At 42.7% G+C, this 22,329-nt stretch overlaps 1 protein-coding gene across 7 annotated transcripts in view; it reads right to left on the bottom strand.

Annotated features, from left to right (window-relative positions):
- AUTS2 (activator of transcription and developmental regulator AUTS2) overlaps positions 1–22,329 on the bottom strand; it is a 712,052-nt gene that overhangs the window by 509,214 nt on the left and 180,509 nt on the right. For all 7 annotated transcript variants that reach the window (XM_082068573.1, XM_082068577.1, XM_082068578.1 and 4 more), the window contains exon 2: positions 12,686–12,895. In XM_082068573.1, the coding sequence (XP_081924699.1) occupies positions 12,686–12,895 (210 nt within the window). The remainder of the gene's footprint in view (positions 1–12,685; positions 12,896–22,329) is intronic.

The raw sequence follows: 22,329 nt of genomic DNA, 5'->3' as shown, positions 1-22,329 counted from the left end.
AAGGCCGACCCCGCTTGGGGAGGTGTGGAAATCTCCGAGGATGCACATCCCACAGCCTCCGGAGTGGGAGGCTTGAGAAAGCACGGCAGCCCCGAGAAAAGCACCTACAGGTCCTGATCTCACCAGCTTTACATTACTCTGTGCTCCTCCACACCATCCTGTTGGCATCGTGACCCAACAGCCACCACGCTGCACCAGTCCGACAGACCGCAAATTTCTGGTTACAGATGCAAAATCTAGAAAAAGTTCTGGTGTCTGTCTCCCATATTTTCTATTGTGTCCCAAATTAGACACTTTGGAGTTTGAATATTACATGCAACCATTCATAAGCTGTGCCACCTTCCAAGTCCAGGTGGCACACAAAGTGCATTAATGCTTTGTGAAGGGGGAATTGCCAACGCTTTGCTGTTGGGGTAAGATTGTGTCAACCCTCTGAGCTGGATTTCAGTGGGACTAGTAGTGTGAGGAACTGTTACACATGCTTGTTAGGAGGCTCAAATGTTCTTATTAACATAAATGAGCAGAAGTTAGGTTAATAATCTGAACATGCTGACAGATGTTCAACAAATACTTGGCATTGCTGCAGCCAGAACAAGAAAGAATTAAATGGTATCTTGGAGCAGCCTGCAGAACAACACAACCCAAAGCAACAAAGCTCTTGTACCAGGTTAGACAAATATTGATGCAGAAAAGCCAGGCTCTCTACTAGCACAGACCCAAGTTGGACCACAATACATCTCAGCACTGTGTACATAGCTGAAAATTTTGCAAATCGTGGCAGAGAGATTGCACTTCCAGTGCAAGTAGATACCAGCACAGCTGCTTTTGTAACGGAGGGAAGGAAAGGGGGCGTCCACTTCTGTGCATTGGAAGAAATAAATTTAAGACGTACCCTGGTTTTTTGTTCTTGAACTCAAGTTCTGTTCAAGTTCAATCCAAGGGCAAGTTCTGGACACACCACTGGGGTCTTACTCCCTTCAAAATGTCATTATTCTATAAAGACTCAGGATTAGTAAAACCAACAAATTTGGAGGGGAACTATGACGTGAAGCATTCTGATCAGATAAAGCTAAGAACTATTAAAGTCTCGTTCAACTGTTAACAGAAAAGCTCAGGGAACACCGTGTGTGAGAAGTTTCACCAGGAACTGTGTATGGCTGAGCTGGGCAGCCCTGATGTTCTCACCGATGGTTTCTGCAGAGCTCTGGGTAGATTTGCATACTTATGTTGGAAAGCTTCACACAAATACATTGGTTTGGGTTTCTTTCTCTGTTTGCACTATTCACAAGTGTTAGGGAAGGAGTACAATGCAAAGCTTGTAAACAAGCTACAATCTAGGAGGAGCTAAAGATCAAAACAACGTACTTGAAGATTTGCCTCTTCTACTGCAAAAGGGTATTCACAGCACCATTAGTCCAAACACTTCTGCATTCCCTCTCCCTCATTTTTTCTAAGGGGCACCAGATCTGGAGATGTTGAAAACTTAAGAATCCTATAGAAATGAGAAGCCGTGTGGTTTGTCCAGGTGATGTCTCAGATCTCTTAGCACCCACACGACCGCAACCCCAGTGGCTGAGCTTCCCTTCCTCAAGAGCAGGGGAAAAATCAGTAACCAGAAACAGATTGGGACTAAACGGCAACAGCCACAGTGGCAACGTAGACCCTACATCCCACCAGTTTTATTAAGACTTTGACTTCCAAGTACTGTAAGTCAGTTTGGCACTGGGACTTGGTTCACTGTGGTGCTGAGAAGCTTTAGAAAATAAAGCCCGTATTTCCAAGAGAGTAAAACTGGGGCAATATAAAAGCCATGAAAGGGCTGATGGTGAATTACGCCCTGTGGGTTTCCTGATACGCATGTTGGAATTACTGACAGAGGAGAGGTTTCTTGGGATGCCACATGAATGCACCTTCAGCACTGTTTATCGATGTTCCTCAGCTCTTAGCAAGACACGAGTGTCACTCAGAGGCACCGTATGTTTGTAACGTGTTACAGAAACATCATCTCTCCTTTAAAAGACTGTTTATGCTCTGGACTTTTAGCTAAATAAGACAGTTTTTCATTCCATCATAAGGCTTTAAACTGCATAACATCACTTTAAAACTATAAAAACGTGTAAGTGGGGAAGGGGCGAGAAAGGCCGCAGCAGCGGTGAGACAAAGCTCAGGGCGACTTCGGACTTGGAACCGCTTTGTGTCAATAGCATCGTTTTACAAGTCAAATATTTTTCTTAAAGCGCTAATCCAATCTAAACAAGGGCTTGATTCTAAATTAAACAAACTCCACTTTTATTGGTATTAACTAAAATATGCAACGCTAATTGCAGCAGGCATGCACTAGCAAGAGCAGCTATGCAGACTCCACTGTTCTCCAAGGCAAAGAAGGAACAACATTAACTTCAAACTCCTTTTTTCCAAAGAAAATGCCCCGTACAACAAAATCCACAGCAAGGCTTATTAAAAAAACAAAACAAATCAACCCCAAGATTTGCTACACATCAATGCCTTTAAAGGATCTTTTAAAAAAACCTTCCTTTGCATCTCCACTTCTGATTCAATTTGCTGTCAAAGGTCATGAGCTAAAATATACAGTTTGCGCTAAAAGCAGGAAGCGGGGTAAGTAATTGAATAACATCAGGAAATGGAAGAATACTGCCATTTTCCTAATGGATATAGTACAAGGTTTACTCTCTCCAAATTGAATTCTAGGAGCTCCTGTAGTAAGGGGTTTATTTTTCTTCAGCTTGAATTTTAGCCTATGAGGTTTAAAGAAAAATCACGTAATCAAAGGGACAAAATTCCGCAGCAGCTTTATTTTCTAACAGACAAAGATGATCATTTCTGTAGGAAAAAGAAAACCCCCCATCAAGAGTGTTTTAAACAGAACTGCCATAGCAGGTCGGCTGTTTAATATACATGGGCTGGAAATAATTCTACTAAATCAGGTCTCTGAATTATTCATTAAAAACAGATTTTCGTGATTTAAATTAGGAAGATTGAGAATTACAAGGCCTGCATTGCTATTGATAGGTAAGGTCTCTTCCCCCCCAGTGCAATGTTACCATCTCACATATTCTACGCCAGAAAATGTTTTCTGATGACTCGAAAATCATACACAAGATGCCACGGCACTTATTGCTTGTGGAAACAACACGCCCATCGGTACCTACTGCACAACGGTAATAGCACACCAGCAATAATTGTATCAAAATCTATCATTATTATGAAGAAGAGAGTTTGAGGGGGTTGTTTTCAGTATTTATTGCATACTAAAGCACAGGTTTATTTAAAACATTGGAAGCACAAGCCTTAATACTGAAAATAGCTTTCCAACGCTGGAAACGTAGCGATTCTGATAAAGCAACACAAGACTGCAATTTTTACTTCAAATCTTTCAAAAGCATTTTGTAACTATACACCTTCCACCCTCCGCCTCTGTGTATTGTTACTGATTTACAAATACAATGCTACTAATGAGCTAAAGGTTTTAGATTGTTTCCTGACAAGTCCCCTCCGGTCACTGAACACAGCGCTGGTTCTTGACAAACTCCACAGTCAGCTTAACGGTGCCCTGTACTGGAAATTATTAACATTCATTTATCACACAGGTACCGAAGCTCTCCAAACGCCGCACAAATTGTTTGATTAAACCTTTACGCCTTGGTTAGGAATCGGTAGACGAGCTCTTTATCATTAAACAGGTTTTACCTACAGGATGAACATGGGGAAACGAGGCCGCGACTTCCACACCCACAGCCAGAGGCACAACGGGTATGGAAACCCAACTCATTTTCCAATCGCAAGGAGCGGTCCTCAGCACGCAGTTCCCTTTTATCAAGAGAAGTGAAGACAACTAAGACCAACCCCTGCAAGCTGAGAGCAGCGTGCACCCAAATACAGCCTTTATTTGACAACACTAAGTCATCAGTATCTTGACATTTCCTTTTTCAGAACCAATGCACAAAGCACTTGTCTGCATATTTCTTTATTTCCTTAAACATACCAGCTATTTTCCTTCACCTAGCAAACCTTATTGAACAAGTTCTATAATTAACATCAAAGCAATTTGAAAGCTGCTTGACTTGCTAAAAACCGGTAAACAAGCAGGAAGCAATAAGGTGCTTTACAAGAGACGAACATGTGTTAGGGGGAGGGGAGACTACAAGCCATTAAACAGATTGGTTAGTAATTTTAACAGCATTTCCATTTTTATTAACCCTCTGCCTGCCTTGGGCACTTGATTTTTATTTTTCTTCATAAAAGTATGAGGTTTTTTTGTTCAGCTACATCGGAGAAACATCTTTTCAGAAGGAAATGGCCAAAATCAAAGAGTACCATGGCACATTTCACACACCAAACGTTAGCTGCCTCGTACGGCTAAGATAAAATCCGCCTAAAATATTTTTATTAAAATACTGAGACAAAACCAATCTGAAATCTCTTAAAGTATTAAACACCAGTTGTCAGTTCTATACCCATTCTCAGCTTCGCTATTTTTATTAATTGAAGGACTTCTCCAGCCTTGGGAGACCGGGAAGGAGGCTTAGCAGGGTGAGCTGGGCCTAGGCCTGACTGCAGTTTATAAGCAAACTTGGGGTTTTCTCCCTGTTGTTCCTCTGCTCACACAGAAAAGAGCTGCGTGAGAGGCAACTCCCTTCTTCTTTAGCAGCCACATTTAAACACATCGCTCTTACCCCTCCTCCCTGTTGGAATACAGAGTTTGTGGAGAAAATAATAATAATAAACTAAAGTAACATAGCTCCAACACTTCAATTTTTTCACAACAGATTTGAGGATGAACTGCTGTGCTTCCAGTTAAAACACAGAGTTTAACCCTATAGGTCACAAGTATTAGCTTAGATTTAAGTTATTTGTGGAATACAACAACAAAAAAATAGTTTTAGAAGTGCTAGATGGTTTCTTTTATTTCAAAATGGTCACTTTATTATATTGTCTACAATGTAATAAAGCTATAAGCTACTATAATATAATAATTATATTAATAATGTGGTACCATGTAATATAAGCTACAGCTTAATCTGTCTCCAAGCAGCCTCAGTCAAAATTATTTGTTTTCTTAGTTCCGTATTGATAACATGCTTAGGAATTTTTAAGACAGCAATTGATTGCATTGTGCATTTAAAGTATGGTTCACTTCCCAAAACTGCACCTTTAGTAATCATTTAAGTTTTCAATTACAGTAGGGTGCCAACATTAAAAGAAAAAAGAAACCTGTGAGACGACAACTACTCTGTGCACAGTAATTTCTTTTACTATCTTTCTCAAGCTAACTAAGTGATTAACGTAATTAGGTTAACCCAGTAGCCACTGCTTTTAATCTGGTTTTGAGTTTGGGGTTGGCTGGGAGGTTGTTCCCCCGGCTGCAGTGAGCGGTGACACAGGGGCACCTTCTCCCCACTGCGTCACCTGAGCTGGTGACAGGGGGTGACATCTCCTGGCAACCCCGCTTCACAGCTGCACAAACCAGAGCCAAACCACCGAGCGGGATGCAGCAGGGCAGATCAGAAAACAGCGGCAACATTTGCATTAGAAATAAAAACATGCCAACATTGCTCATTTTCTTACAAGCCTGATCAGCTGCGAAAGTAGAACCCTCCTGCGCATCCCAGGTGCTTCCAGCTCACACCATCAGCTTCAGAGAAACGTGGGAGATGTTAATATGTCACCATTTATTCCTGTTTCTAGGTGTGACCCAAGTTCTTCCACTCTCTGCCTTGGCTGTACAAGCTCTACCACTGAGAAGTAACACATCACGATAATGACACTGCTCAGCAAACCAGGTATGAACACCCACGTTTGAGTCCTGGTTAAATAACAATCCATGCTGCCAAACAGCCGATATTTTAGCCAGAGTGGTCAAACACCAGTTTGTAACCAGGTTTTAAGCTTATATTCTTCTGTGTGTCTGTGCTGACACCAGAGCCTGAAGCTGCTGCCACCCACTAGATCCCAGAGGAGACTCCAAGCAGGGGGATCAACTGGGGACATAGAGACAGGATCAAAACAGTAGTATATTATTAAACAATTATCATGGTACTGAGTATAAGACACAGGCATTTTCTACTTGGGATTCTATAAACAACACTTGGATAGAGTTAATCTTACCTTCGAGCATATATACTCCCAGGACAGGGGCATGGCAAGCAAAAGGCCTTCTTCTTCCAATTTCCTCAGCCCTGCAAGTGCAGCTCTCCACGGGGAAGCCATTTTGAGTCCATGGGATTTCCCCAATATGTATTTTTAACCTATCTAGCAGGGATAACATCCTTAGTAATCCATTTGACTCATGATTACTATTTCAAACACAGGCTCATGCCCAGACGAAAAAAAGTGCTCTTTACATGGCAACGTATACAGAACAATAACACTGCCAGATGGCATAATACTGAACAGAATTAATTTCACACATGATGTTTTCAAGGTGTTAAAATATGTCACAGCTTCTGCTAATAAAACATCTTCCTCTTCCCTCCTCCTTTTAAGAAAACACAACGTTCCCACCAGCCCGTATTTTACATTATGTGTTTTCAATTCTGATAAGGGCAGCTGATTGCTTGCAAACCTAATTACAGTCAAATGAAAGTCTTTCAGAACCATCATTAGCAATTAGGACCTGCTGGATTTGCAGTGTATCATTTACGGAGGTATAATTCAATAGCTTATTGAAAAATTGCAGGTGAAACTGGTGATTATATGGGGGGAAACGCCTGCGACACGTCACTGCAGGCAGATCTTCACTAAAGTGGCAGCTTCTACGAGCGGCTGATCAATGAATGCAGGTGTTTGCACAGCTCCCCGCTCGCTCCGAAAACATTAACTGCATCCTGGCATCGCGCTTGGGCTCAGGAACGGCTCTGGATTTCACATTACGTGCCTGCTTGTGTGTGCGTTTTCCAGGAATCCAAAGGGCCTATTCAGGAACTTCATTAAACCTGGGGGGGATGCGCAGTGAAGAACAACAGGCACACGAAGCAACACATCATTTTTCAGTCCTTTCTATAAAGAACAACAAGCCTTTCTGTGCCCATTGAGCTCAATTATATATTATCAGGGCCCAGAAGTTGTTTGGATGCTGCCGAGCAGCTGGGTGCCTTCCCAGATGACACACTGGATATGGTGACTGCGGGTTAAGTGCAGCTGGAGATTTCTGCGGCCTCTGATCAGAAGCAAACAGCAGTTGAGAATCACAAAACGCTTGTAATTCAAGCACTGTTTGTCACCAGCGGCGGCTTCTGAGAGGGAAACGAGAGGGGCAGCTGAATAGCAGCCCAGCTTCCAGACACGCGTTCCCTCACACATACAGAAATGCACACACTGTGCATGTGGGCAAAACAAAGCGCAGTTCCCTTTCAAGGATGAAATTACCAACTGGCCAGCACGGAGCACTCAATGTTTTAACAGCACGATGGTAGAATAGATAACACCGAGCTGGACAGTAGCAGACAGAGACAACATTAACTCACACAACAGGCCCCTCTCTGGACACATCCTCCATACGCACACCCCGGTGTCACATTTACCCATCTGAAAAACCACCCGGCCCAGGCCAGGCTTGTGCACAGCCCCACCAGTTCACCCCTTCCCTACAGACGGGCTCTTCCTTAGCCACCCTACAGGCTTCCCAAATCCCACATCTACCCATCTGCCTTTATCACACCAGCATTTTCTTCCATGTAACATTATGTCTGCTCATGCTATGTATGTAACTTCAAATCACAGTCCCTTTCTATACTTTCAGTGCTGCAATCTGATTATTTTTTTTGGTAGTGTCCTAGTTTGTTTTTCAAATTAAAAGCTGTTAATAGGGTGGATCGATAAACAAATCAATAAATCCAAACAAACAATGCTCACAATACCAACACACTGCAAAGTTTCATTAAAACAGTGCCCCCTGCAAACTCCCGTTGCTCTGGGTTACTTGAGCCTTTTGGCATCACTTGCACATACAGAACCAAGCTGTGTAGGCTGCAAAACAAACAGCAAACCTAGTCATTTCAAAGCGGTCGTGCTAGTATTTTGAAATAAATTTTAAAAAATAACCTCTCTCTTCACAACCAGAATGGAAAGTAACATCCATTATCTCAGTTTCCACTCCTGCATGGCAGTGTCCCTGCTGCCCCGCTGATGCTGCTCCAGAGGCGAGCGGGTTTGTGCCACGCTCCGTGAGTTGGTAGCAACATTTCCTTTAAGTTCAGTGACTCAGGGCCAGACCTCCAACAGCGCTGAACTCAGCCAAACGCAGCCCGCACAGCTTGTGAACCCTCCCTGGTCCTCCGGAGCTGCTGGCACGGCCCAGGATCCTTCCTGACCCTCGGCAGTTTTGCAGTCGCTGCAATTCACTGGCTGCCAGTGAAGTAATCCCAGCTCGCAGCAGCTATAGAAAAGGGGATTCAAGCCCTTATCACATGTATGCACGTTGTATGCAGTATTTCCTAGGTGTCTAACCACACACTGCACAAATATATACAGGTTTTTTCCAATGCTGCGCACAGCTAGGAGTTGGGAGTCAAAGAAATGTAACAGTTTGCAGTGGCCGCGGATGGTACTTGTAGCTGCTATTGCACTCCCAAAGCCCACCCACAATTTCATTTTCAATTAACAGCTCTTAGAAAAGCAGTAATGAAAGCAGTTGCTAAAGAGCACTCAGATGTCATTGAGAGACTGCAAACCCAAACTGTAAATAGCACATTGTAAATCGCTTGTCACCAGTCGGCTCTCCCTGGGATCACGCTGCCGGTGACAATCAAACCCATCTGCTCGGCTCCCCGACCAGTGTCACCGCGACCCGGAACGCCACCGCCCACCTCCCGCTCTGCTCTCATTACCTGCCATGCACAGGCTTGTCTAAGAGCGTGCAAGAGCCATTCTGGACTGTAACGTGATAAAAATGCAGATCACACGATGGTTATTTCACCCTTCGCACCAGCAGTTTGCTGCGCTGAAGCACACAAGCGCCTCTGCGAAGGACAAGGGCGCCCTCAGTAAATCTGCAACAATTAGCAATGTTCACAAGTGACAATGACGGGGCATGACAGTGGCCGTCCAGATCAGCCATCAAAAGCTTTAGCAGTCTCAGATTTAAGACGTATAGATTAAGGGCGAGACTACCAAGGGGATCATGAACTTAATTCTGAGAAGGAAAATCTTCAATAAATTCCTTCCCTCCCCTTTAACTGATTCATGTAATGGACTACAAGGTTAAAACTAATAGTTTATAATGCTTGTAGTTGACTGCCGGAGTCAGGAGTGCATCTTTTTTTTTGCTGTTCTTCCCATTTTTCCTTTATCTCTTTAAAATTTACCTCCTAACTCCATCATGAACTCTCTTCTCTTTGTTCATTATCTGCCCCTTATTCATTGCCAGTTTGCCTCCTTCCTTGCACTCACATGATATCTGGGATTCGATATTCTGCAAGTGTCTCTCAAATACACATAACCCAGCTAATATACCACTTGCCCAGCACAGAGATGACTAGTTTAGAAGCAGTTGCCAAAGACAATCCTTTCCCACAAGAAGGCATATTAATCGCCCAGCAGATAAAGAAAACGACGCAGGAATTGGTAGAGGTGGCAAGAGTCAGTGTCTCTTGCTCTAAAACACACACCCATTGAATAACGAGAAACGGTCCTTCCCCCTCGCCATGAAAATACTCTCAACACTCCTGCTGCAATAGAAAGTCGTTTCCCAGCATGTCCCGTCCTCCTGGAACCCCGAGGAATGAAAACGCAAAACTTTTTGCCACCCTTCCACTAGTTTAGAAATGTTCACTTTAAGATTTCCAAATGTTTTTTACAGGAAACAAAGAAAAGCACGCCATCACCAATTAGTGTAAAGGAAATTAAATGTAAAACACTGGAGAAATATTCCGATGAGTCTTATGTTTGCTTAACGCCAACTAAAAGTTCCTTGAGGCACTTAATAAGTACATTTATAAAAGCTCACAAAACAGAGTTCAAAAGTCTTCTCACTAGTAAAATATGAGCCTTAATTAACCTACAGTTTCACATTTTCTGGATTTCAATAAACCTGTAGGCATTTCAGCATAGCTGGATAAATACCTGCATGAATACTGCAAGGATTTTCTCTGAAAACTAATTAGCAGTCCTTCCAATAGCCGACTTCAACTAAATCTGTTTGACGAGGGAGCTTCATGCTGGAAATCCTGCATGGGAGAGTTTGTTCTAGCAGATCACACACTGCACAGGAAGGTCTATCAGACACGACTGTTAACTACCGGGAGAACAACGAACAGGATCTTGAGGTATAAAACATTCCCCAACAGCACCAGACTACAGGCAAGGTCTCTTCCAGCTTGGGAATGCAAGTGACAGCATCGACATTGCATCCTGCCATCCAGTTATAATATCCACATGTGACAAATCAGGATTCCTCTGTGGACAACAGGGGCAAGATACATTTTTTACGTACCAAATATATAGCACCAACAAGGCATGGTCACCATATACATCCAGAATATTAAACTGGAATTGGGTTCAGACTTTTCCACTCATCAAGCGGACAACACCAGTATGCCCAGTTGGTGGTTTGTGGCCATTTGGATGGCAACTCCGCTGCCCATCGAGAGCCCAGGAATTCCGTGGGGACGCAAACCCAAGGCGTGCGGCCAAGGGTCACTCCAGGAGGAAAAGTGCTACATGAGCAGAGAAAAACACCTTCACAACTTGTAATTCTGCTCCTTTTTTAAAGGTTTTCACCATTTGTCTTGAAAGAAGACAGAAAATGCTCACAAGAAATACTATATATAAAGGTTGTGGGTATGTCTTTGCAAATAACTTCATAGTTTTTTCCATGACATCTTTTTTCCACATCTAAGTGCCAAAGCCACTTGGATTTGTCAGCACCTAAACTGTTCATGAGACTGAAATGTTTGTATCTAAGGAGCTATACCCCTAACCAAATGTGTTAAATTTCTATTGAACAAGATATTTTATTCCCTCTCAGCCTTATCCCTTTGGAATTAAGCAGAGTACTCACATTTATCAGCTGAAAACAAAACCATTTTCCATGACATCTGTCAACTCAATACCTTCCAAGAGAGTGTATATTTATTTTAAAAAACATAACCTCACAAATAACCTCCCTGAGCAGAGAGGCTGGTTCCTTTGCTGCTGAAGTACCAGGCAGAAAGGTTTCACCTGGCGGAAGGTTGTGCCAGGGAATCAAACAGTGCCAAGAGTCAGCTTTTACAAGGGCCAGTTCCAGTCGCACAGAGCACACACATTTACCATTTGACATAGTAAACATGAAGAGGGTGAAAACCAGGTAGGTGGACACAGAAAACAGTCAAGGAAACGGCAGCCTTCAGTATCTACTTATAACCATTCCATTAGCTAACCTGGAGACTTTTCTCACCTCCCTTTGGCACATAAAATAAAATTAAATTAGTAGAAATACCTTTAACAGATGTGGTAGTGTAGAATAGGATTTTACAACTGCTGAAGCACTGGATAATCTCTTATTTTATTTCCACATACAGTATAGGCTTACAAATAATGACAAAAATGTTTTTTACCAGTTTCTGTAACTGTCAATATCAAAATTGAATGAAAATCAAGGCACTTGTCGTCTTCAATGTTCCTTCCATTTCGCTGAGCTCACAAAATGACAAGCACTGAATTCTCACTGTTTCCTTAGTTTCTCTGCAAAACAACGTTCAGTTTGCACCCAACAAGGATGAAGACTAATTCAATGAAGATCAGTCATCTCCATTAGACATACACATTTTGGTTAAAGAGTCATTAATATCTCTCAAATTTCAGTCAAAGTGGAGCTCTTTGCTGTTACTTTAGACTTGAGTTTCACAGACCACAATCCAAGCGACTATACAAGCACGTGTTATACTTGAAATCCCCAGCTCTAATTCAGTTTTTTACGTATGACACACACAGTGATATTTATTCAAAAAGAGCAAAACATGGCTCTTTTTTCTGCATCCTGCTCACCAGAGAAATCACACTTATCACATCTTCTTTTTTAAGAAGAAACACAACACTGCACAGTCCTGAATAAGAGTCCCAGATTTCCAGCCTCAAGCTTTGCAACCCTGGATGTGACCTGCTCACTTTTGTCAGCCGTGCACCAGTGTCACAGCGAGGGAACACCAGCCTTGGGACAGCAAAGTTCCTGCTCAAGGGCAGGTGATGAGTTACCCAAACGAGCACACTCCAGTACCACTGACATCCCACAGGTGAGCTTCTCGCACCGTAACCAGTCTCAGAGCTTTGTCTTGATTCACAGCTGCCCCTCTCACAATAACCTCACTTTGTCCTTGATGTTCAAAGGGGTTTTACACTTCTGTGTACAAAGTCTGAAGACAAGAAGGCACATTTATAGCACAGAATGTGTAAGAGAGACACCAGATCTGTTTGTGCTGGCAGTCCCACAGCCAGGCTATGGAAAGCCCTTCCAACCTTTGCACATTTATCCATCACCTCAGCTCTAACATCAATACACTGCTTGCTTGCCCACTCCGTTCATCTCTTCTAGTATCAAGACACAGTACCAAGTGGCACCCAAGAGCCCAAGAATAAAACAACAATGGAGTTGAAATCAGTGATCCATCAAAGTGAGAAATCTGCTTCTACATACCAGAAGTGAAGAGCCAAAGCCCTCCCTCCCCACAACAGAAAACTGGTCTCCTACCTGTCTGAGGCCCTTCGGTATTTTCTTTCTTTTCCCAAGGTGCTGACAGAGATTACGATCATTTTCTCGGTCGGAGCTGTACTGGTGGTGGTGAAGTCTGTTCTTTTTTGGAAGATACGACAGCCCATTGGTAAGTGCTTCCCGTTTCTTCTTGGCCAGAGGATTCTGTCGCTTCTCGACGCGTTCCTGAGGTTTCAGAGCCACGTCCTTCTGCAGAGGGAAGGAAGAGAAAAGAAACACAGCAGTTAAGATACGGCTCTGATGTGGTCAACCTCAAGCCGTAATTCTTGGCGACCAGCAAAGCATTCTTGAGACAATGCTACAGTCACCAGAGAAGGAGAAATCAGTCTGCACGGGTGTCCACATAATCAAAAGACAGGCAAACGCAATATAAAATGTGTAACATGACACGAGTGCACAGAAGCGGACACACACTCCTTTAGGTTTCATACCATCAACCTCCTAATTCTGAGACACATCTCACGTATCAAGTAAATATCCACTTAGAAGACAGCATATGTTTGTAACGTTTAAATTAATAATGGCCTTTGATTCAAACAAGGCTTGGCTCTTCATATTTATTTGTATTATTTCCTGTATTTGGCAAGACAAGGCAAGAGCTCAACTAAACTCAAAGTCAGTGGGCATTTCCCTCAAGCCTGACCTAGCAGAAGATTTCCACATCTCGGGGGGGGGGGGGGTTCCAAATTAAAAAAGGCTTGTATTTGAAAACTTTGTTACTTGCACTTCTTTAAACCCCAGAACCACGGTCTATAAAAACCACTCAAGTCTTGTACCAGAAACACAAGTTTTGTCACTTAGCCCACAGCCACTCTATTTTCTTACTGATAACCTGCAACACGGAGAATTCATTCACATTTTTGTTTCAAAATAAACATTACTTGAAAAAAATTTCTCCAATAACACAAAATTAAAGGCAGAGGAAGAAGAGGCTGGATGGTCACTGGGAGAGAAGAATCAGAAGCTATTAGAAAGTGTAAATTACAATGTCTATTGCACACCCAATAAATAAAATTTGCCAAGTCACATCTGCTCAAAGAACTCCATACGTAAGAGTACAGTATTTCCATATGAGGGACATATTACTTAAATAATGTAATGTAATGCATATCCTACTACCGTGCCTGGCTGCTTTGACCAAAAGCTCTTCATGCCCTGCCACCAAGTACTATATGGTCTTGTAAACCCTCATGCTTCTGTTCATTGTCACTTAATATTATAACCAACAGGAGTAAAAAAAAATTGGGCTGTTGGTCCCTGTGTCGCAAAAATGTTCAGGAGAATATCGTTCCAATTAAGCCACCTTTTAATGCAAAAAAAACATGCCCGAAGGCAAAAATCAGTTTGGTTTTGACTGAAGAATGCTCCCTACATGCCTACCTAAACCACAAGAGCTTCACAAAATTCATAACTAAAACTAATGAGATCAGTAATTAAACTGAAGACACTCGATGTTCAAATTTGATACTTGGCAAAAAGAATCATTTTATGAGCATTATAAAAGGGAGTACGGAACAGAAGCCATAAGACACTTTTTCTACCTTTTCTTCACCTAAGAGTCCATGGGAAATACCCTACCTACCACAGTCAGGAGCTTTATCCAAGCTCGTGAAAACAACCTTTAGCATCCTTGGCCATAAATCAGGATCAGTGTTTTAAGAATGTCTTGTCTCTTTTCTCTGTTTCCTCCAGCTATTAAGAAACAAGTCAGCAGTAGCACAGATCATAGTAAGGTGCTTTGAGATCTCCTTGTGAAACACGCTGTGCACAAGCTGAGATCCTCCAGAGCCAGCCCAAGGAAAAGCAAAGCCAGAAGAATCATTTTTCTGAGCACACCTGCTGCCTCTTTTCCCAGGGAAGTCTTAGATTTAGATACATGCCACAAATGCACAAAGGCAAATTCTCAAGTGTCATATAGTACAGTTACTCTGTCATTCTCATTGCCAATAGCTTCATAAAATAGGAACTACAGCAACCAGAAATACACACTGACCTCCTGGACAACAACAGAGCACTTTGCACAGCGACCCCCACGCTCAGGCCTGTTTGGCTGCACTCGGGGAAATAAACTGGAAAAGCGAGTAATGCTGCAATTCCCAGAGAGCAACTTCCACAGGGCAGAAAAGCACCAGAACCACAACTTGTTCAATGCGCTCCATTGAAGCAACGAGATACTTTATCATAGAACAGATAACTACCATCGTGCTGCTAACGATAAAACATAAATCTCTGCTTTTTCAGATCAGCATGAAAAAAATCCAGAGCATGTTATAGCAGCACAGGACTTTGATTAAAACACAGAGCTCATGTTTGTAGATAGAAATACTATTGAAGAGGATTCACTCCAAAGGGCTGATGGAGTGAAGAAAGGGAAAAAACTCTCCTAATGACTAAATAGCTTTTGTGGGATTTCTTTTTTCCTTTTTCTTCAGGTAGGGATCTAAATGAAACAGTGGCAGACTTCCAGAAACTTATAAAATGTCTAATGGGGCTAGCACTGCCATCAAGAATTTACTAGCTGCCATTAGCTTTAAAGAGGGTGTAAGATGGGTCAAATTTTGCAGATCACCATGGGCATTATCTGGGATAACCTCCTCCATAAGAAGCCCATGTTGCAGCCAATTGCATGAATTGCCAAGATCCACCTAAAGTGAAGTTCATCTCCTGTCAGAATTGGGATGAAAGAATCTGCATATAACCCCCCGGCAGAGCTGAGTGACAGCACAAAGCTTTCTGCAAACTGCACGAAAAAATGGACCAGCCAACGCAGACGGAATAATTTACAGAAATCTCCAGAAATAAGGTGCCTCTTCTGCTGACGACCAACAAGCAGAAAGGGAGCTCCTTATGTACATGGACTGCAATTCTGAAAACTGGAAAGCAGGCCTTAAATCTAGTTTGGTGGGTGGGCTTCCTCTGAAATCCAGACATAAAGACAGGTGTTTAGACAACCCCGTTCCTCCAGCACAGCCGCCTGCTTTTCACCAGCTGCCATCGCTGCCGAGAAAATTACAGAGTGCAGTGGGTCAAAACCCTGTATTATCCAATTGTGTGGCAGAACCTCTCATTGCTTTCAACAGATACACGACCTGGCCTTAAAATATGTATGTATACAGCAATATATATTAAATTCTTCATCTGCAGACTGGACTGCAACACGACATGTTAAAAGAATAAAAGCTTAGATAGGGCAGTGGATAAATAGGGGGATAGGATGCATTAAAACCAGCTGGGATGCAGATCACGGGGTGTCGATGCTCATGTTTGAGGGTGCGAACTGCCCAGGGCAGTTTCGCACACACGCGCTCAGCCGGGAACGCGGCCCAGCATCAATCACTGCCCCGCTTTCCGCCCTTGCTCCCTCAGCCCCCTTTTATCTCGATGGTGTTTAGATAGGACAATAGCTGTACCACGCCGCCTGCTAGTACATTAGCCGGCACAATCTTAATTACAGACTTCAGGCATCATCATGATTAGAGTAATAAGCTGTAATTACTCTAAGGTGACAGGACTGCACAGACCTTATCTACATAGATAAGGAGATGTAGTAATATTTCATGTCGAGACATATTTTTCAGCAGCTACCCATGGAGTCGATTCAGACTAAGCAGCAGACCCTGGGAACAACACATTCCGAGTTTAATGGAGGTTTTTCTCCTCTCCTGCCAGCATACAAGCCCACACACTATTAAATAAATCCTACAAACATATTAGGCATGGTTTAAACCCATCTTATTCAGATATATCTTTCATCAGTAAAGTGCCTTAAGTGTATCAGGAAGGTGACTTAAATGTATAAATATGTAATTACATGCAATTCCATACCAAAGTGCATTAATATTTATGAGTGTACTGTATAATCTAAAAAAATTTCCATTTGTTTTATTTCTATTGGGCACATTAATCAAGGTGATCCCAGCGTACGTGCCGTAGCGGAGAAGAGCTGCCAGTGCTGAACAGGCTCCTGCCGAAGCCTGATGGGCTGGCACCGCAATCATCGCAGCTCCAATTAATATTAACAATTGCAATCCCAGCCCTGCTTTTGGTGAGGGGAGGAGAAACCGCCTCCGTGGGTACATCAGATGATTTCTCGAGGTAGGAGGCTTGAAGGACATGCTGCATTCTCACCAAGTGTTGAGCTTTCAGGGAGCTACACCTGATTTATTTCAGGAATGCCTATCTTCTTGCTATGCAAATGCCAGCTCGTTAATTAGAAATGAGCTCCTCAGTGGCAGCTGAGCAGCGCTTCACCTGGCTTTGCGGGGTACACCCCGCACCCCAGGAATCTCCCCCGAGGGCAGGGCCATCGCTGCTGCCCTCCTTTCCAGCCACCCTCCAACAAGTTAAAAACTACACCTGAACAACAGGAGCTCTGTTCCACCCCTTGTGACAGGAGTTTTCAATGGGAACACCTGATGAAAAGCAAAGCTGGCACTGCCCTGTGTAACAAATGCACCGCAGCCACGGATCTGGATGGAAATTTCAGGCACCGCTCAGGGATTTCAAGGCTTGATCTTTCCAAAGCATCTTTGTGGATTATTGTGACTCCAGCATTGCAAGAACTTACTTTCTGAATTTGCACTGAGCATGACCCCAGTAAAATGCAGCTTCAAAAACTAAAGTAGATTACAGTGCAGGGCTAGTAAAACTGAATAATAACAGCAGTCTACACCTATATTCTAATTATTTGCTCCTCAGGTTCTTGCTAAAGTCCACAACAGGTCCATATCAAAGCCCAACAATTTGTCCTTCACTCCAACAACAAAATTAGGTATAGACACTTTTTAAACCCCAAAATTTTTAAACAGTCATGAAATACAACTCGACTTAGAACACAAAGAGTTAGAAAAGTAGGTTGGAATCTACACCAGTTTGCCTCTGTCCACTATTCAGTCATCCAAGCATCCTTGTCAAACAGAATTGTAAGAAAGGCACCAACAGAAACACTGACAACACCAGCACCTCTCTATTCGCTGAGATAATTTGTTACAGAGGTTTACCTTGCCCAACATTAAGGTGCCCAGAGAGTACAGCAAGAAATCCTGCAGCTTCGTTAGCATCACACAGCAGGTCTCGTTAGCTGAGACACAGCAGAGCAACACGCACAAACTGAACCAAACCCCCTTGGAATCCAGAAACGGTGCTGGTCTCAGAGCACCAAATTTGCCATCGCATCCTGACAGTCTTCATCAACTCATGCTGGGGTTGTTTCTGGTACATTTGGGAAGAATTTTTTTAGCTGATGGATGAAAATGCCTTAAGACTTCAATGTTTCTCTCTTACGTCTCATAAATCATTATTTTAGCTCTGGCAGTGACAAGATGTAAAGGTCTGAAAACAATGCACTGACTAGTCCCTGGAATCTTTCAAAACCACAAAGCAAACAGATGTTTCCAAGCCATTCATTTCCCTCCATATAAGATAGTTAAACACACTGTTTATTCTTCTGGATGCACAATTAGTTCCTCAAAAGCATTTATCTAGGTGGAAAAAAACTGCAAACACTTAAAACAACACCAGGGAGAAAGGAAGGCAGGTGTAAGGTGCAGTGGAAAAAAGAAAAGGATTCTCAAAGCGTAGAAATGATGGTATTTTAGCACACAAGGGACTGGTGGAGAGACCCATGATGTCAGTTATAGCAGGTGCCGCTGCCCGCCCACTAATCCCAGCAACTTCTTCAAGTCACAAGGCCAGTGAAGAACGGTTTAATAATATTTTCTTTTATTTGTTTTAATAAAAGTACAATCTATTGCCTCCTGCATCTCTCTGGAATCTGAAAACAAAGTGGTTCAGTGTTGTGCAAAAAAGGTTGCGCAACAGACTGGAGCTGAAACGCTGCACCGGGCTGCAGGACGCTCCGTGGTGATTACAGAGGGAGGCAAAACAATGGAAAAGCATGTTGTTGTCTGCCTGAGATAGGTTTTACAAAAGCGCTTCTGTAGCAAAGAGATTGCTTTGATTTTTCATCCCAAAAACATTTGTTAACAATATCATTGATAAACACAAGGTTCCTTTTCAGGTGCTGCTGATTTAAATTACACACAAAAGAACTACATTCAAGCAACATTATTGAGGTTACCAAGTGAAGGACCTGCAAGTTATGAAAGGCCAGGATTAAGGCTGCAACCACCATGTTAATTCAGCCCGCTTGTGCATATGCATCGTGATACAATCTTTAATTACGTGATCACATGCTCTTATTTCCCATCCAGAATGGAAGGTATTCAGCTAATGAGCAGCCACTCAGGATTTTGTTTCCTCCTCTTTGTCCAATATGTGGGCCCTAAAACTTGTTTACTTGCACTCCATTCACACCCTGCTCCCAATGCGCAATTATTAATTTCCTCAAGGGCTTTTCTGTACAGCTTCTCACTACAGTATCAGATATTCAACAAATACCAATGACCTTTATTACAGCTGTTTAGCCAGAAGAACGTATTGCACTATTCCCACTTCACAGGTGGCAACAACAGTCCTGACGTGTTCAGGTCAAAAGCGTTAAGCACCCATTAGGAAGTACCTAAGATTTGATTTTTCTGACAGCTCTGCAGAGCACTTTATTTAATGCCTGCACCCACTTCAGCAGCTGCTGCAAATCAGCCTTTAGCAAGCACCACAGCTTATAAGGACACAGATAAAGACTGTTTCTAAAATACATAATATGATGGCCTCCCCCAATACCACATGCTAAACATGGGATGGAGGCAGAGGTAAAACTGGATTCTAATGACATTCAACCCATACCGGCACAAGGAAACCCTCCCACAATCCTCTCCCACTGTGCACATTCCAGCTGCAGAAAGAGACAAAAGTCTCCAATTCCAAAGTCAAACTTGTCTGAGTAAAAGACTGCGGGACCTTCAAGAAATAAAGTAGGCCATTATATCACTGACAGTGGCATCACAATTCATAAAGAAAAGGGGAGCCAAATAAAAGAAAATTTAAAAATAATTAAAAAAAAAAAAAACAAAACATCAACAAAACAAACAAAAGCAAGAACCACAAACAAACTTGGAAGAACTTAAATACATAGCTGCCTGCTACATACACACATCAGGCAAATGGAAACAAGGGATCCTGTACACATACAACTCCAGAACTCAGCCACGGTTATACACTTTAAATTGTTTTCTATGTAGCATTATTTAAAGAATATATAGTTGTTAACTCTTTTCTTAGATTTTACACTGTTTGTAGTGGTGGGATGGCGGTCACTCTTCAGCACAAGTCAGCTGTGACTGACTCCTGCTAACGCACTAGACCTAAGGAAGTCATCTAAAAGTAGTACTTTACTTGGCCAAATACATGTCCTTCCCTGCTCACAACTTCAACCAACGATGCCTTTCCTCAGCATGCTGGGCTTCTGGACACAGACACTATTTCTCAACAATTTATGACACTTCAAATAAGATCTGCGCTGTTCATTTGTGACTATTCACACAGGCTACATAATATTGTTTCTGTGCCTTACCCGAATAATTTTCTCACATTTAATTACACGCACGTGTGTCTAAGCCTCACTGCATTCAATGGGATTTCAGCAAAATCCTTAAATTTGTTCCATTTGTTTTCAAACTGCTGAATATGAGCATACACTCAGATTTTTACCTTGACATAAGTAACACGCTTAAAAAGAAATTTTAGTCAAGTATTTGAGTACAAAGGTTTAAAACTTACTCCTACACACCAACTAAAACAGTAGAGTGTAATTACTCAAGATTTCGAAGGCACCCAGTTCTACAAATCAGCTGTAGCGACTTTGCTATAAAGCAAAATGGACAGTCTTATACAACATTTTCCAACAAAATAAACGTTTAGCTGAAATCTCAGATTACAAGAGCAGCTGTTGAGCTGAAGTGGCCTACGGAATCAAAGCTGGCAAAATCTGATCTCATACCTGAAGATGAATATGAAAGCAATTGATTGTCGTTCTTTTGTTTCATCTTTTTCAAACGTGACATGTTATTTTCAGCCTTATCCTCCCCATGCATACCCTTTTGTTAGCCAAAACACTACACCATACCTCACTATATTGTGGAGAATGGTCATCAAACGGCTGGAGTTAGGAAAAAGCCAATTCCAGGAGCTAGTGCTGAGAAAGTGCTGAGCAAAGCCAGCTTAAATCAGAGCCAGTGAACCGTCTGTGCGGGGGCTGCCGGGGTTTGTAGAAGGCAAAGCACACACAGCTGATTCTGCTCAGACGGACTGAGCCAGAAACCCTGTGCTCCTGCCAACACAAAGGCTCCCACCGCACCAGCGCTGCCGGCCAAAAGTCGCATCATGTATTCAGAGGGGTTTTTTTTTGGTCTTACAAAAGTTGCTTGCAAAGTCCAAGGTTACCTCTTTTCTTGCAGATTTGCCTAAATCATCCGACTCCATCTGGCTCCCGTGACTCGGCCTTTTTGGAGTACACGCTGTGTGAAACACCAGCAAGAACGGGCCTCTCCCAGCAGGGAATGCGTGTCCTCTGCTCGTGTCATCTCAGACGCGTTCTCTTCAAGTCCTCCACGTACAGCCTCAAACCATCTTCAATCAGTCCTTCAGACACATATTAATACAACCTTTTTTACTCGGTGAAGCACCCAGGGCACATCCTCAGCAACCAGGCCTCTGCCTGAGCTTTAGGCCCGTGGCCGCTCTGTGAGCACGAGCTCCAGCACAGTTCAGGCCACGACTCGAGTGCTTCAAACACAAGAGACACATGACTGGTACCGGTGGTACCACAGCACTCCAAACCAGACATGCTCTACATGACTTGCCTCCCTCAGACAGCTCACACAGTATTACAGCCAAGGGAAACCAGTTCCCACCGGCCTTGGTTTGTTACACAGTGCAGGGCCTTAACTAAATGTGCTTGACATACCCTGCGAGCAGCACGGCCACATTCTCACAAAGTGTTTGTTTTCTTTGTTTGAGGAAGGAAAAGAAAGAGAAAAGGAGTGTGCGGAGAACAAGAGTCCATAGGGATACTTGCTTTAAATCTTCCTGCCAACAAAGAGGCCTTCGCTGCTCTTGCACCACTCTGTTACCATTACAGACAGGCAGAGAGAGATGAGCACTAAGCCAGTTCCTAAAACAAAGGTGAATTTGTTCCCTGTGCGACAGCAGACTAGTTGCACATTTGCAGGAATGATCCTGTGTTTGTACCCAGCACTGTTATTCCGTACAGACAAGCCAACCAGATGCAGAAATGCATTCAACCGCAGGCGTGGGCTGGGACTGTCTGTGTTTCACACCGATGCTGCACCTCAGTTCACGGGTCCAAAACGCTTCTCCTTGGAAAAGCGTGATTTTCATGGTGGAGGGAATCCAACTGAACAGTTATCAAGTACCACACTGAGCAATATGAGGAACAAATAATTTCAGTTTGTCTAAATAATTGAGCAACTCTTCAGTTCTACACTGAAACATTTGGATTTCTTTTTCCTTCACATAGTGGTTTGGGGTTTTTTTAATTTATTTGCAGTTTCTGTTTTGATTTGGAATTGAAAGAATTTATAAAACTTCAAGATGTCTCCTAAAAATAAAAATTTTGTATCTGTAATTATACAAGATCTGCATTTACTGACCAAAATACACGTGCCATCTTAGGACCAAATTACACTGCTTTCTTAGCCATTACT

This window comes from Streptopelia decaocto (assembly GCF_964273445.1).
Source record: "Streptopelia decaocto genome assembly, chromosome: 18".
Taxonomy (NCBI): domain Eukaryota; kingdom Metazoa; phylum Chordata; class Aves; order Columbiformes; family Columbidae; genus Streptopelia; species Streptopelia decaocto.
This window is presented reverse-complemented; position numbering and strand designations above follow the sequence as displayed.